The sequence below is a fragment of the Lichenostomus cassidix genome, chromosome 9 (genome assembly GCF_008360975.1).
Source record: "Lichenostomus cassidix isolate B80296 chromosome 9, HeHo_3.0, whole genome shotgun sequence".
Classification (NCBI taxonomy): domain Eukaryota; kingdom Metazoa; phylum Chordata; class Aves; order Passeriformes; family Meliphagidae; genus Lichenostomus; species Lichenostomus cassidix.
In genome coordinates this window covers 1419941-1433949 of record NC_139490.1, presented here as the reverse complement: position 1 = coordinate 1433949, position 14009 = coordinate 1419941, and the positions used below count along the sequence as shown (strand labels likewise).

At 46.7% G+C, this 14009-nt stretch overlaps 1 protein-coding gene across 4 annotated transcripts; it reads right to left on the bottom strand.

Moving 5' to 3' along the window:
- Window positions 1–869: 869 nt before the first annotated feature.
- On the bottom strand, window positions 870–13521 carry MLF1 (myeloid leukemia factor 1). 4 transcript variants are annotated; one of them, XM_085068912.1, is made up of 8 exons: window positions 13407–13521; window positions 8608–8782; window positions 6111–6155; window positions 5166–5255; window positions 4738–4866; window positions 3294–3453; window positions 2903–3035; window positions 870–2718 (listed from the first exon to the last, which is right to left on the bottom strand). In XM_085068912.1, exons 1-8 carry the CDS (start codon window positions 13451–13453, stop codon window positions 2616–2618), a joined length of 882 nt encoding a protein of 293 aa, XP_084925038.1. In that variant the 5' UTR covers window positions 13454–13521; the 3' UTR covers window positions 870–2615. The 4 variants fall into 4 exon arrangements, with proteins under 4 accessions (XP_084925038.1, XP_084925040.1, XP_084925041.1 ...); XM_085068914.1 differs by having other exon boundaries at window positions 5166–5252; XM_085068915.1 differs by lacking the exon at window positions 6111–6155.
- Window positions 13522–14009: the final 488 nt, after the last annotated feature.

The window sequence follows — 14009 nt, the reverse complement described above, 5'->3', positions numbered from 1 at the left end:
CCCTTCACGGATCCCACCCGGCCCCTCACGGCTCCTTCACGATCCCCTCACGGCCCCCTCCGCCCCTCACGGCTCCCCACGGCTCCTTCGCGGCACCTCACGGCTCCCTCATGGCCCTCACAGCCTTTCCCGGTCCTCCCCGGCCCCTCACGGTCCCGCCCGGCTCCTCACAGCCCTTCCCGGCTCCTCACGGCTCCCTCACGGCCCCTCACAGCCCTTCCCGGTCCCTCATGGTCGGGCTGATGCCCTCAGAGCCATGTCGACCCCGCCGCGGGCATTGCCGCTGTGCCCACACGGAATTCTCCGACTGCGGCGGGAAAGGAGCGCGTTTCACCGAAACCACGGAGCGGGACGGAGCCGGGATGGGCGGTAGGGTCACATCGCAGGAGTTTGGGAATTATTAGGAATTAGAAACAACTGGAGAGCGGAGCTGCCTCGCCCAGCGGGGCTGAAGTGCAGGGAAAGAGTAAATAAGGCCAGGATGTCCCTGCTGACACAGGGAGCCGTAAAAGGTAAAATACTATATTCTCCATGGAAAAAAAATGCCCAGGATTGCAATAAAACAGGATCTGCCTCTGACAGCAGCACAGAGCCAGGAGCAGCTCTGAAGCAGAGAAAGGGCCTGACCCTCTCCACCTCATTTCCTTCCATCAAACTCCATTTTTGTGGAAAATCCATGTTTCCCTCTAGAAACTGAGGGATTTCCAGAGAATCCCAGAATGGTTATGTTAAATCTCATCCCATTCCACCCCTCCACGGCCAGGGACACCTCCCATAGCACAGGTTTCCTTCACTGCATTGTTCCAAAGCAGCCCAAACTAAATAATGCACAAGTCCCTCTGTGGTGTAGAATAAAGCAACAAACACCATAAATAATAAATAACTTTATTAAAGAATTGCAGTTTCAGGTGCTTCTACAGAGCACAACTTGTGCCTTACATCGGAGAACAGTCTTGGCATAGCAAAGGGAGCTGTAGGGAATATTCACTTCTTCCCGCTGTCATTTCAAACCCAAGGATTTGTTTGATTTCACACAAAAATCCAAGTTGTCAGGTGCATTTTCCATTTAACAGCAGCTCTCCAAGACTCCTGCTCAAGTTCCAACATACAAAACTTTGCTGCTGTTAATTACTGAGTGGATTCTCTGCTAAATTAACTGCAAAATCCACCTTGTCTCCAGTGTATGAAAAACGAGCCCTGGGTTGTCAAAGCCCCCCTGACCCCACTTACCTTCACTGCTCATTAAATGGTTCAATAACCTCAATTATTGCTATTAATATTGACCACATGAGCTTATTGCCACTGATACTTCTCTAACTCAGGAAGAGACCACTGCAATAACAAGCAAATAATTGTCCTTCCCTTTTCAGAGCTCAACAAAAGTGCTGCTGGTTTTGCATATTAATAAACATTCATTAATTAAAATTAAATAATCTGGGGAAAACTGCAGGAAGATTAAATATGGTTTAAAGGCTTTTTGGCTAAACAAACATTAGTCGTAACTGAAAACATCCTATTTTCTTTTATTATACAAATAGTGCTTTTTAAGGCTACATTATAATGGAGCCTCGAATCTATGTAATGCTTTAATGTTATTAAATTATGTTATTTAATGTTATTTAATTTACAGAAATTCTCTGTGTTACAGCATGGGGATAATTCTGTGTGACAGAACAGCACAGGGACTGAACGCCTGGAATTCCAAGATTTTCCTGCTCTCAGACACTGCTGGCTCTTCTAGACTCAAATCAAATGTAGCTTTAGGGTCATTCTACACTCAGTAAAACAAAGACAACAATGAGGGGAGATAGTTTCCTGTATCCAGGGCTCTCCTGGCTCTTTAGAACACAAGAAATGGTGAAATCATTCCAGTTAAACTCATTTCTCCCACATATTTTTCCTATGAATAACTCCTAGCTGCAGCTGATCTCTGGACACTATTATTACTACAGGATAATTAAAAGCTGCTACAGACAATCCTCAAAAGCAAAATGATGGGTCACTCCAAAGAACACATACAAAGGAGCAGGAATACAAAGTTGACAGCTCAGGCACAGAAAATGAGGTACAAGCACAGCTTATTAAAAACTCTGATAAATTTAGAATATTGTCACTTCAGTATTTCCTCCCACTTCATGTTAAAACAAGGTGAATATGGGGGTTCTGTAAGAATTTATAGTATTATTTTAAAGGTATAGATAATAGTGCTTTATAGTGTATTCAAATTCTATTAATTAACCTAGAAACACAACCATTATTTCAGCAACCCAAAATAAAGAAAATTTCCTTTCTGTGCAACTTAAGAGTGGGAAGGAGGAGCTGCATGACCAGGCTTAGTAAAGCCTGAGATTGGTGCAGCTGGAGCAGAAAAGCTCTGCAAACCAAAGCTGTTTCTAACAGAATTCGAGATGATCCATAAAGTGCTTTCAGGCAGAAAGTTGTTGGGTGTGAATTCACTGAGGAGCTGAGGTTTGAAGGACATTCAGAAGCAGCAGGAGGAGCAAAGGCACAACACAGAACAGAGCTTGGTCACAAATCCGGGTGTATTTTATCAACACGAGCACTGAGCACCATCATCTGCTCCAGGGAATCTCCATCCCAAGGAATGGGGACAGTTATTTCCTGGAGCTCTTCAGGGGCACGTGTGTTCCTTTCACACTCAGAGCCTCCAAGGAATCTCTGGGCATTCTGGATCCTGGAGCTCCAAGTGGCTTCTCTCTGGAAAAAGAACAACAATGATCAGATCACAATCTCCATGAAAAAAGGAGGGATAAACCCTCCAGTTCTCCCTCAGACTGCCAAGGGAGAATTCGTTATTTATGACCACACTGCCCCAGAACTGGATTTTCCTTCTGCTGCTGGAATTTCCTTATTCTGTAGGATAGCAGGGAGCTATTTTTACCTTCTTGATCCACCTCCCCTGGGACTGTAATGGACACTTTTGGTTCTTGGACTTTGCACAGCTGCTCTGCTTCGGCAGGGCCTGAACTTCATGACCTCTTTCTGCCACTCCTCATCAAAGGTGTCAGCCTCAGCTGGAAAACAGATACATGCATTTCAAATGTTAATAAAGACAGGAAAAACATTTAATGAGTAGTAGGGGGTTTGAACAGTGATTTTAAAATTTGTGGTTCATAATTCTGCACATGGCCTGCAACTGTTTTTGGGGATCTGTAAAAGGGAATTGCCTTTGGAAATTTTCAGTCTAAAAGTTCCTTTTAAGGTATCTCAAGCTGGAACTTCAAAATCAGAGTGTGAAAGTGTCAAACCCATTAACTGCCTAAAAATCCTACATTCATCCAGGTTGATGAATTCTTGGTTCATCTCCTCATCCCCAGTCTTGGAGTTCTTGGATTTTTTGATGACATGAGCCCGATCCTGAATGTGGTGACCAATGGCCATTTTCTCCACTCCACTTTCGGAATCCTTCAGTGCTTTTCTCGTCTCCTTAATCTGTTTAAAAAGAAGGGAAATAAATATCCTTCAAATAAAAAATGACACTAAAAGTTTCCCTTGTCCTGGCACTCCAGGCCCTTGCAAAAGGTTATTTTCTCCCCTAATAGTTTTGTATCTTTCCTTTATTAAAGTCAGGTTTTCCAGGCTTTCCCAATTCTCTAATTTGCAGTGCTGGCTGCAAACACACCAACAAAACACAAATCAAGTCTATTTTCTTCTGGCCACCAGACAGGAAGATGAAACAACACCTAAAGTTTTTAACTGGATTATTGATTATTGGGGGAAAAAAACCCTCAGCCTAAAAATGCTCCAGAGCCAAGTCTCCAACACTCTCCTTGACAACAGAAGGAGCAACACTCGATGCCAAAATCCCCAGGGTGAGGAACAAGCAGTTATTAGGCTGTGGTGTTGACTGGTTGAAACCCAGGCAACCCCTTATCAGAGTGCCTGGGGTATTCTTAGAAGGCCTGTGCTAGCTGAGTGTGTGCAGCAGAACACATTCCCAGCCACTGCTGCCCCTCGGCCTTTAGGGATCACAGCTCAGCTTTCATGCCCACTGCCAGCTTCACATTCTCCTTCCCAGTTCCCGGCAGGATTAGCCACAACAGCTGCAAGGAGCTCCAGCTCACTGTTATGTAAGTGTCTGAGCAAAGGGGGTGATTTAAAGGCAGGGGTTGCATAAATCAGTGCCTCTCTTGGAGTTCAAGTGGACAGGAAAAGGATTCATTACAGCAAAGAGGAAGGCACTGGAAAATTGCTGGGCTGTGCTCTGTTTTTCTAGCCTTGGGTGGGTGTATAATTTATTTTGGGTTGTATTTAAAGCATAAAATTACAGGGAGGAAATCAGACCTTTAATACAGAGCAGGGTTTGAGAGCCCTGTGTTTTCCTCAATCCCTGAATTTTTTTTGTGCTCCCAGGGAACAGGGACAGGAGGAGAGGGAACAGCCTCAGGCTGGGCCAGGGGAGGCTCAGGTTAGACATCAGGGGAATTTCTCCATGGAAAGGGTTGTTTAACATTGGGAGAGGCTCCCAGGGAGGTCTGGAGTCCCCATCCCTGGAGATGTCCAGGAATGACTGGATGTGGCACTCAGTGCCAAGGTGGGGATTGGGCACAGCTCAGACCCAATCCAACCCCACTGATCCTGGGGTGCTGTAAATTCTAATTTATTCTATATTCTAACTGTCTGCAGTACCAGAAGCTGGGGGACACTGGTGTGGTGTGGCTGTCTCTCAATCCTGAGAACTGCCAGCTCCCTGGTGCTGATCCCAGCATCACTCACCCCTCCTGGAGCCGTGCGGGTCTGGGCTGAGGCCTGGAAAACTTTGGGAGGTTCATCCCCCACTTTGGAATAAGTCATCATGGAGGAGGAGCTGAACGAGTGGCCATCAGGCTGGATGGACAGGTCATCCTGCAAAGCAATGCAGCCTCATGAATGGCAGACAAAACTCTGGATAACAGATGCTCCTTACTATTTTATTATGGAAAATATCCCTCCACAAAATTAACCCTACTGGCACCACATACCATTTCAGTTTTAGTTTCAAAGACTAAAGAAAAGTTATAAACACAGTATCATCTGGGGAAAAAAATAATTCTTACTCTCTCCTTGAGATTAGTCCCATTTTTCTTGGCATTATTTTCTGTGGGATATTTTACGTAACTGTCACTCTCCAGTATAATTCGAGAATAATTTTAAAAAGAACTCACAAATTTCCTGTGCATTTCCAGCATGCTGTCCCTCATGTTTGACATCATCCTGTCCATCGCAAAAAATGGATCCCCAAAATCTGCATCCTGCTAAAAACAGTGAAAAATAAGACTCCAGTTAAAACAGTCTCTCGACTCCTCCAGTCCTGAAGCTGGTTTGCACATGCAGTTTTAATTCAAATAGCTTTTCAGGCTGCAATTCACACACAGGCAAGCCAAAATGCATTTTTTGAAATGAAAATTGAGAGAGCTGGATTAAGTTGGAGATATTGGGAAGATGAAAGTGGAAGATTTGTCACTCAGATGTCAAACCAGCCACAAAATGAGTTTATTTTACAAATATATTCATTGGATACTCCAACATCCAATCATTTCACAAATGTGTTCATAAACCTTCTGACCTCACCAGCTTCTGCTCTGGAAGTCCTGGTTGACCCTTCAGGGCTGACATTGAAATCAATTCACTTGCAGAGTTAGGTATTTCAAAGCTGCAAACTTTAATCTGCAGTAAACTCAAAGCACAGCAAATCTTCAACTCGTTTTTTGAGTACAGGAAATAGGAATTCTCAAGGCAAGAACTAAGGACAGATGCTGGATGTTTGACAGGATATTCCAGAGCCCCAAACTGCAGGTGGAAAGCACTCCAAGGCCATTTTTCCAGGGCCAATCCCATCTCAGGGGCTGCTCTCCCTCAGCTGGGAGCAGTGGATTTTTGGTGTCACCCCCACAAACACATTCTCCAGCAGCACTCAGAGACTGGAGTCTCCCCAGGGATTATTCCATCCATATCCTGAGGTTATTTCCCCAGGAAGGATTTTTCCCCTGGATTTTCTTATTGCCAATCTGCAAACAGCACCAAAAGCAGGATGCAAGCACAGAGCTCAGCCTCTGCCATGCTCTGGTTCTACACACAGCTTACACAGCAGCTACTCCAGGGATACTAACCCATCTCCCAAAGCCTGCAAAGGGCAGGAGGGAGAAGCTGGTGGCCTGGAAAAAAAAAGGAGCAACATCTGGAATTATTATCAGGAACAGCAGAAATAACCTTTATATGCAGCAGGTGACATGAAACATTTCCCATCCAGTCAAAATCACTCAGGAGGCCCTTGGTCATTAATTACTCACTGCCTGGGTCTGTGGAAATAATATATTTATACTGATGATAATAGAAAGTATAAACTGCCACCACATCTAATAAATATTAATGAGTGTGTGTGAAAAGCACGTAGAGGTTGGGAAACATCTGGACACCACAAGAACCTTTGTACTGAAGTGATTTCAAACTTCAGGTCCCACCCTGGAATGCTCCACCCCAGCCAGGCAGCAGAACCCCAGCACTGAGAGCTGATTAAAATCAACAAATCAACAAATTGCCTCACTGATAATGAGTGTTCCTGCAGGACAGGGCAGGGAGATCCTGGGAAACACAGGGATGTTTCCAGGAACATGAGATTGGGACTCAGATAAGAGCTGCACACACACTGGGGTGCCAGAAGGACCAAACCCTTTGCAGGAGCTTTAAATGCAAAAGGAAGGAATTCTCCAGTTCTGGAATATCTTTAGCAACTCTTCAGGACAGATTAGGCAGAACTGAAAAGAATAATGTAATTTTTTTTTCTCTCTCTCTCTCTCTAACATGTGTTAGTCATACACAGCTTCTAAACTCTGTTTGATAGTACTAAAAAGCCACTAAAAGCTGTTAAATATTTGCCTGACATACAGGATAATCAGATATCCCCAAAAACCCCAATTAACAGTATCTCTTAATATGTTTTAGCTCATTCCTCCTCCTCCTCCCCTAAAAACTGAACTGCAAACAAGCTGGAGAAAGGAAAAGCAGCTTCACATCTGAATCCTATAGTGACACACACTGAGTTGTCCCAACTAATCTTGTTCCTTTTAAAGCAGTTTTAAGCCTTCTGCAATTTAATAAACAAAGAATTACAACACTAATAATCAGTGTGAGTAATTTGAATGAAGTATATTTGACATGGTAGCAAAGATCCACCTTTTCCTACATAAAAAATCTAATTTTAAGGGTTTACATCATTTGTGGAGCAGCAGTTTGAGATTAGAAGGCAAAGCAATCAGTGCTGAGTCTTGTGGGACATCTGACAGCTCTTCAGTGGAACATGAGGAACATCAAAGGAGCCTGGGAAGGTTTTGGCAGGTGTGGAATTCTTTTGTGCTTATCAGACCAACACAGTGCTCTTGTACCTTTAGCTTCTTGCTGCAGCCCCAGATCAAGGGTTTGGGCCTCTCGTTTGTCCCTCACTGCAGGGACAGTGACACAAGCCCTGAGCTTTAAAGGTGAGCTTTGACAGCTTCTTTTCCTAAAGGCCAAAGCTCTGATGTGGCTTTAGGATCCAAGCCTAAGGATCAGCAGAGGGAAGCTCATCCCTAATTAGCTCCAGCTTCTATATTTGCCAGGAACTGGCTGAGCAGGGGAAGGAATGTGCCAGTTCCCCTCTGGAGGTGCAGGTGCCAGGCTCTGCTCCAGCTCTGACCTGGCCCCCTGCCCCTGTCACCTGCCTTGGTCACCCAACAGGCTTTTCAAACCCTCTGGGATTCAGCAAAGTAAGAGGGAGGCTGAGTATCTGGAGGGAAAGGAACCAGCTCCCAACGTTTATTTTCTATAAATACAGCTCTAGATAAGGGTTAGATATAATTATCCTGCATGCCCAGAGTTGAAAAAACATTTTATTTAAACACAGATCATCAGTTTCACACCAACTTCCCCAAGCTTTCATTCTTACAGGTTTGTATCTAAGGGAATATTAACAATCAGCCCAAATTCAGAGCATGAAGTGTTTATTCACAGTTGCAAAGCTGACAGGGTTTAAAATCCATGGATAGACACTGGTGAGGTGGTGAAAGCCAGGCTTGTGTAAATCAAACATAAATAGCTGCACACAAGGGACTGAAGTGCACAGGGAAGGCATAAATATATCATGGAATTATGGACTGGGTTGGAAGGGACTTTAAAAGATCAGTTGTGCCTCCTGCCATGGGCAGGGACACCTTCCTGGAGCAGGTGGCTCCAGCCTGGCCTTGGACACTTCCAGGGGTGGCCTGGAAAGGTGAACCTTTCTCACTCAAGTCAACATAAAAAGGAAATGCATGTGCAGAGGATGTGGGACATTTCTAGTGCCCTTTTTAACAGAAACATTTAATATATAGTATTTATGAAAGCAAGCATTGGATAAATGATCAATTTATTAATTAAATGTTGTCTATTCAATGATCAAAGAGTCCTGATCAGCCCTGCCAGATGTTTACCAGAGACAAGGAATGAAGGAACCACGAGAGGAACTATTGACATTTCACTCAGTGCTGAACAACCTGAAGGAGGCTCCCAGAGCCTGTTTGCCAGGAGCTGGCCATTCCAGGAGCAATCAATCAATCCATCAATCAGTCAATCCCTGGAGCTGAGGACACTCACCCTGCGGCTGCCCCTGCTGGCCACCTGCGAGTCGCGCGCTGCTCTCCTGTCCGCTCTCCTCTCCGCTGGTCTCTCCCCTCCTTCCGGGAGGCTCAGGAACGGATCTCGCCCAAAAGGCTGCGAGAAGCTCCTCATCACCTGCCTCATGTGCTCATGGTGGGCAGCAAAGGGATCCCTGCGTTCCAGAGAACACTGGGGTTAGTCCAAGGGATGCAATCTAACGGCTCTGACATCTTCCAAGCTCCGTTTTTCATCATCCCTGATGGGTTTTATCCTAAAGTTTAACTTGAACAGGACCGAGCTGAGTAATCTCCCATTCCTAATGAACTCTGATTTTCCCTTCACTTCCCATTTTCCAGGTTGGGTTTTTGAGATCTATTTCCTCCCTGCTCTCCTACACTCCTGGATGTCCACGTTACTTTACCTATTTCATCTTTTCCAGAATTACTCCATTCTTAGCAGCATCTTTCACTCCAGCCTATGTTTAATATCTGCCACAACTGTAAAACTGACCTGTGTTTTATTTATCACTATTTCCACCTCCAACACCTGACATTAAAAGAATTTTTTTAATTTTCCCCCTCCCTTTTTCCCTTTCATCTTCCAAAGCTTAGCATAGTCCTACTCACTGAACTCCTCATGTTCCACTGGATCTCCCCTCTTCATCCCTCAAATTTATTTTCCTGGCAGTTCCCATCCTACTTTTCCTTCTCCTTGTCCCACATGCTTAAAAATACCCACTTATCCTCTAAATTCAGGCCAATTCCATCTCCTTTATGCACCCACTGCTGCACCTTTGCCATCCCTCTCCACAAATCCTGTTCTCTCATCCCTTTCCCCTGCTTAGGAAGAATATTCTCACTGGCTTTTTGTTGTCTTGTAATTTCCCCCCTCCTCTTCTCTCCCAAAAAACCTACAGAACCCCACTGGTATTCCCAAAGCCCGGCTTGCAAGGAAAACATTGCTCAACTTCCTTAATTCTCTAATTTGAACAAAATCTGATATTCCTAATTGAGGTTAGAAGAGGACCAAAGCAGGATTTTTTCAGAAGCACAGGGTAAGAGCAGTGCTGCTGCAAATGAACACTTCCCATGCAAATTAATGTTTCCCATACAAATTAATGTTTCCTATACAAATTAATGTTTCCCATACAAACTAACATGGTTCATTTCCTCCTTCCATGTCATTCTCCTCGTTGCTATTCCACTGAAAACCACTTTATTAACATGAGCAGTCACTTCCCAGGTATGTTTATTTAGGTTTAATACACCTCATCCTCCTTCCTCTCAATTCCTGGCACTTGCCACATTCAGGACACCACAGCCTTTCCCAGGATATCTCATGAGGAAAAGTTTCAGGCTGTTCCTGACTTCTTCCATGCCCAGTTATCTCCTGGGCAGCTTTTCTGCTCCCCATCCCTTATCTCAGTCCCACCAGTCCCCACATCACGTGGCCACTTTGATCTTGTGCCAAAGTCACACTTAACATTCATTTTTTCCCCTTCAAGTGAGAAAGACAAACATGAGGCTGGATTCATTTTCAAACAAGGGTTGTTTTTAACACAAAAATATCCCTTTAAGCTATGCCCAGAGTTAAACTCATCCCAAAAGAGACTTTTGGAGTATTTTTGGGTTGCTATGGAGCAGCCCCTGCCCTGCTCCCAGCTCTGGCTCCAGCCCTGCCCTGATAAGGAGCTCACCAGCCATGTTCCCTCACTTCAGGATGAAGAACAGATGGAAAATGTCCTGGCATGAGCCAAGGGGGGAGAGAATCGCTCAGGCATCACCACTGGAAGTGCACAATTCCAGATCTCAAACCTCCCACGGGTTTGGTTATCAAGCACAGAGAGCTCCTTAGCACCAGGGACAGGGAAGTCAGAGATATCCTGGGGAATGACAGGGTTAGGAACAGAAAGGAAAGCTCCCAGTTCCCAGTTTGCTGTAAAAAGAATGCTGGCAAGCCTCAAAAAATCCACCCCAATTTTGGTATGGTCTGGAGTAGAGCAAAATCAATGGAAAGGGAATAGAAAATCCACTTGAAAGACAAAGTTTCCAAGGAATTAAACTGTGATGGCTCTAAAGACTGACACTCAAACCATAATTACAAGAGCAGGAGGAGGTCACCCAGACAAAATAGAGATTGATTGAACAAGGCAAAGTCTCTGCAGGATTTAGGATCTTGCTCCAAGCACAGATTTTATGGGATGGCAGCAAGTGTAGAACACTCTAATTTAACTATCTTTGATCATATCTGACTTAAATTCTGACCTTTTTTTTTGGGGGGAAAGATACTTTTGATGAGAAAGACATTATTTCTGTTATAGCATAAATGTGATGAGGAACAAGTGAAAGGTTCCATATGGGTTTTGCACACCAAATTCATGCCCTTTGTTTGTTAAACACGAAATTATTTTTTAAATTAAATTCCGGATGGACACAATTTATACATTTATTGTTCCAGCACTCTGCAATAACAGAATTTTGTCTAATATGTATTAACCTAACCTTCACCTAATATTAAACATGCAAGTACAATGTCACCCCTTACTTTAGCGCATGAAAAATCAGTCGTAGAACAATAAATTCCACTTATTAATTCTGTAAACTGTATTTTGCATTAGCTATAGTTACTAGATAGTATACATTAGATATTAGATTTTTTCCCCACTCAGGAAGTTCGCTGAGGCTGCAGCTCCAGTTTCCCTCAGGAGAGAACACCTGGTACAATAAACAAGCTGTGCTTTGCAGAATTCAATGCAGAGTGTCACCTGGCAGGGAAAGCACAGCTGCTGCAGCTGGGCAGGGCTTCAGGGGTTCAGGGGTTCAGGAGGGATCCCAGCACCTTGGGGTGACTGACTGCTGCTCCCCTGGGACAGCTGCTCACCCAGGGACTCTATTTCCAGTGCAGCATCAAAACTCTCCTTATCAGGCAGCCCGAGCCTATTCTGACACTATTTTGGAAGCTAATCTTATCTGAGGTAATCAGCTCATTTCCTCGACTCGATGCAAAACAGCCTGACAAGGACAGTGCCAGGAGAACGAGGCTCAATATCCAGCTCATCTTGCACACACACTCCCTTGCTCCACCTGTCGCAATCCGGTTTTTTCCCCTACCTTGGTGGCTACAATAACAAGAAATACATTAATATAAGCACCTGCTACTTCAAACATGACTGAAGGTCTGTTATTACTTTCATTTCCTGCCGAGGGTTTGCATAGGGAAGTTTTCTGCTTAGAATTCACAAGTTGTTATAACAGCAGGAATATTCCTACAAACCAAGTGTAGCAATGCATGTGGCAGAGCTCTGGGAATGATCCTGGAACGTGCTGGAGCTCAGCTGGAGATTCCCCTGTAAGCAGCCTCAGCTAGAGCTCCCTGTAACCAGGAGATCCAGACAACAAACCACATCACAGGCCTGCTGCTGCTCCCCTTCCTCAGCCACCCCTTAGCTTGGCTGCTAATTAAATTCCTTATAGCTTTCTTAAAGATTTAAAACAATTATCGAGGCTCCTCAGAGTGCTCTGATCCCATTTTCACCTATTACAAATTACAGTTTCTGATCAACTGAAGCAAATGGGGCCAGAAGTTCTGGCTGAGGGGAGAAGCATTTGCACAACTCACTGCTTAGATTTAGATTGCAGTGGCAGAAGAAGATTCCCACAGGGAATAAACTGAGCTCAGAGCTGAATCCACAGACATGACCCACTGCTGTGCTCATGGTACAGAAATAGAACCACAGCTTCAGGTTGGAGAGGATCTTAAAGATCATCCTGTTCAGCCCTGCCAGGGCAGGGACACCCTCCTCTCTGCCAGGGTGCTCCAAGCTCCATCCAACCTTCAACAATCCCAGGGATCCAGGGGCAGCCAGAGCTCCTCTGTGCCAGAGCCTCACCGGGAATGAGAACAAAAGCCATTCTGCCGAGCTAAAGCATCACCATCCCCTCGGGAAATGCACCAGGACACAATTTGCCATCAAAGCTCTCACACGCACGTTGGCAAAGTTTTAATTGAAGAACAGCCGGTGTTCTGAGCAGTGCTGGCATTGAGAAGAGTTCAGAGACAGCCTGTGGCTAAGTAATTAATTAAACACGTACAGAAATCCGGATGAGCTACACTACTCAGAACCTGTATTTAGGGAACCGAGGAGCAAACAAACTCAAGAATCTCCAGCCAAGGAGGTGAAGATCTCCTCTGTATGAGATGTGGATTAAGCTCTGCCCTGCTGAGAGCAGAGACAAACTCATGTCTCTGCTGCTGAGAACGTTTAACCCCTGCCGGCTTTGGGGGGCTCGGCCGGCACCGGGAGGGGCTGGGGGCGGACACGGGGCGGTTAACGGCTCGGGCGGCACCGGGAGTGACCCTTCAACCGGGACAGAGCCGGGCCTGGCACTGATCCTTTAACCGGGACAGAGCCGGGCCTGGCACCGCACCGAGCCCTTCAACCCGCCCCGACCACCTGGTTCTTCCACCTGCACTGACCCCGTTAACCCGCCCCGATCCTTGGTCGTTCCACCCGTACCGACCCCTTTAACTTGTCCCGATGCCCCGGGCCTGGCACCTGCCCCGATCCCCTGTCCTTCTACCCGCACCGATCCCCGGGTCTGTCCACCTACGCCGCCCCTCCAACCCGCACGGAGCCCGCAGCTCCCTCAGCCAACGGCCGCTCCCTCACAGCCACCCCGCCCGCCCCTTCACAGCCCCGGACCGCTCCCTCAGAGCCCCCCGCCGCCTCAGTCCCCCCGAGCCGATCCCCCTCCGCCTCCCCGCCGTGCCCGCAGCCCCGAGCCGCCCGGCCTCACCTGAAGAAGGGATCCTCCTCGAAGCACCTCCCGAGCCCCCCGAACATGGCGGCGGCCGCTGCGCTCTGCGCGCCCCCCGCCCCGCGCCGCGCTCCTCACCGCGCCGCCCCGCCCCGCGAGCACACGTGACATGCTGAGCCCGCTCCCATTGGCTGCCGAGCCGAGAGGGGCGGGGCTCCCCGCGTGCCGCCGTTGCCACGGTGACCGCGCGGCGCCGCTGCCGGAGGTTCGCGGGAATCGGGAATGCGGGAAATTCGGGAAATTCGGGAAATGAGGGAAATTTGGGAAATAATGTGGGATATTCGGGAATCGCGGCCTCGCTGCCCTCGGGGTGTCCCTCCCGCAGCCCCGCTCCCGGGTAGTGTCGGGCCCGACAGAGCCGGCCTCAGGGCGGCTGCGGCCCGTGCCGCTCCTCGGTGAGTCCAACAATAACTGTGCTTTTCCCGGTAGATGGCAGTCAGAGAGAGCTGCGGCATCCTGCCGGCGGCTGGAAACTCGCGGGACGTGGGGAAGCATCGGGAGCCTGGACTGGAATGTACATAGACAGCTGTTGAGGGAAAAGCTGGCAGTGAGGAGGGATCGGGATGGATGAAGGACAGGGAT

Bases quoted from the DNA above. Each gene is read 5' to 3' on its own strand.
- MLF1 (XM_085068912.1), bottom strand. From the start codon at position 13,453: ATGTTCGGGGGGCTCGGGAGGTGCTTCGAGGAGGATCCCTTCTTCAG. The intron at 5,256-6,110 runs GTTAGTATCCCT...CACTGTTTTTAG, and splicing joins TTGCAGGCTTTGGGAGATGG to CAGGATGCAGATTTTGGGGA. The intron at 3,036-3,293 runs GTAGGATTTTTA...TCTGTTTTCCAG, and splicing joins ATTCATCAACCTGGATGAAT to CTGAGGCTGACACCTTTGAT.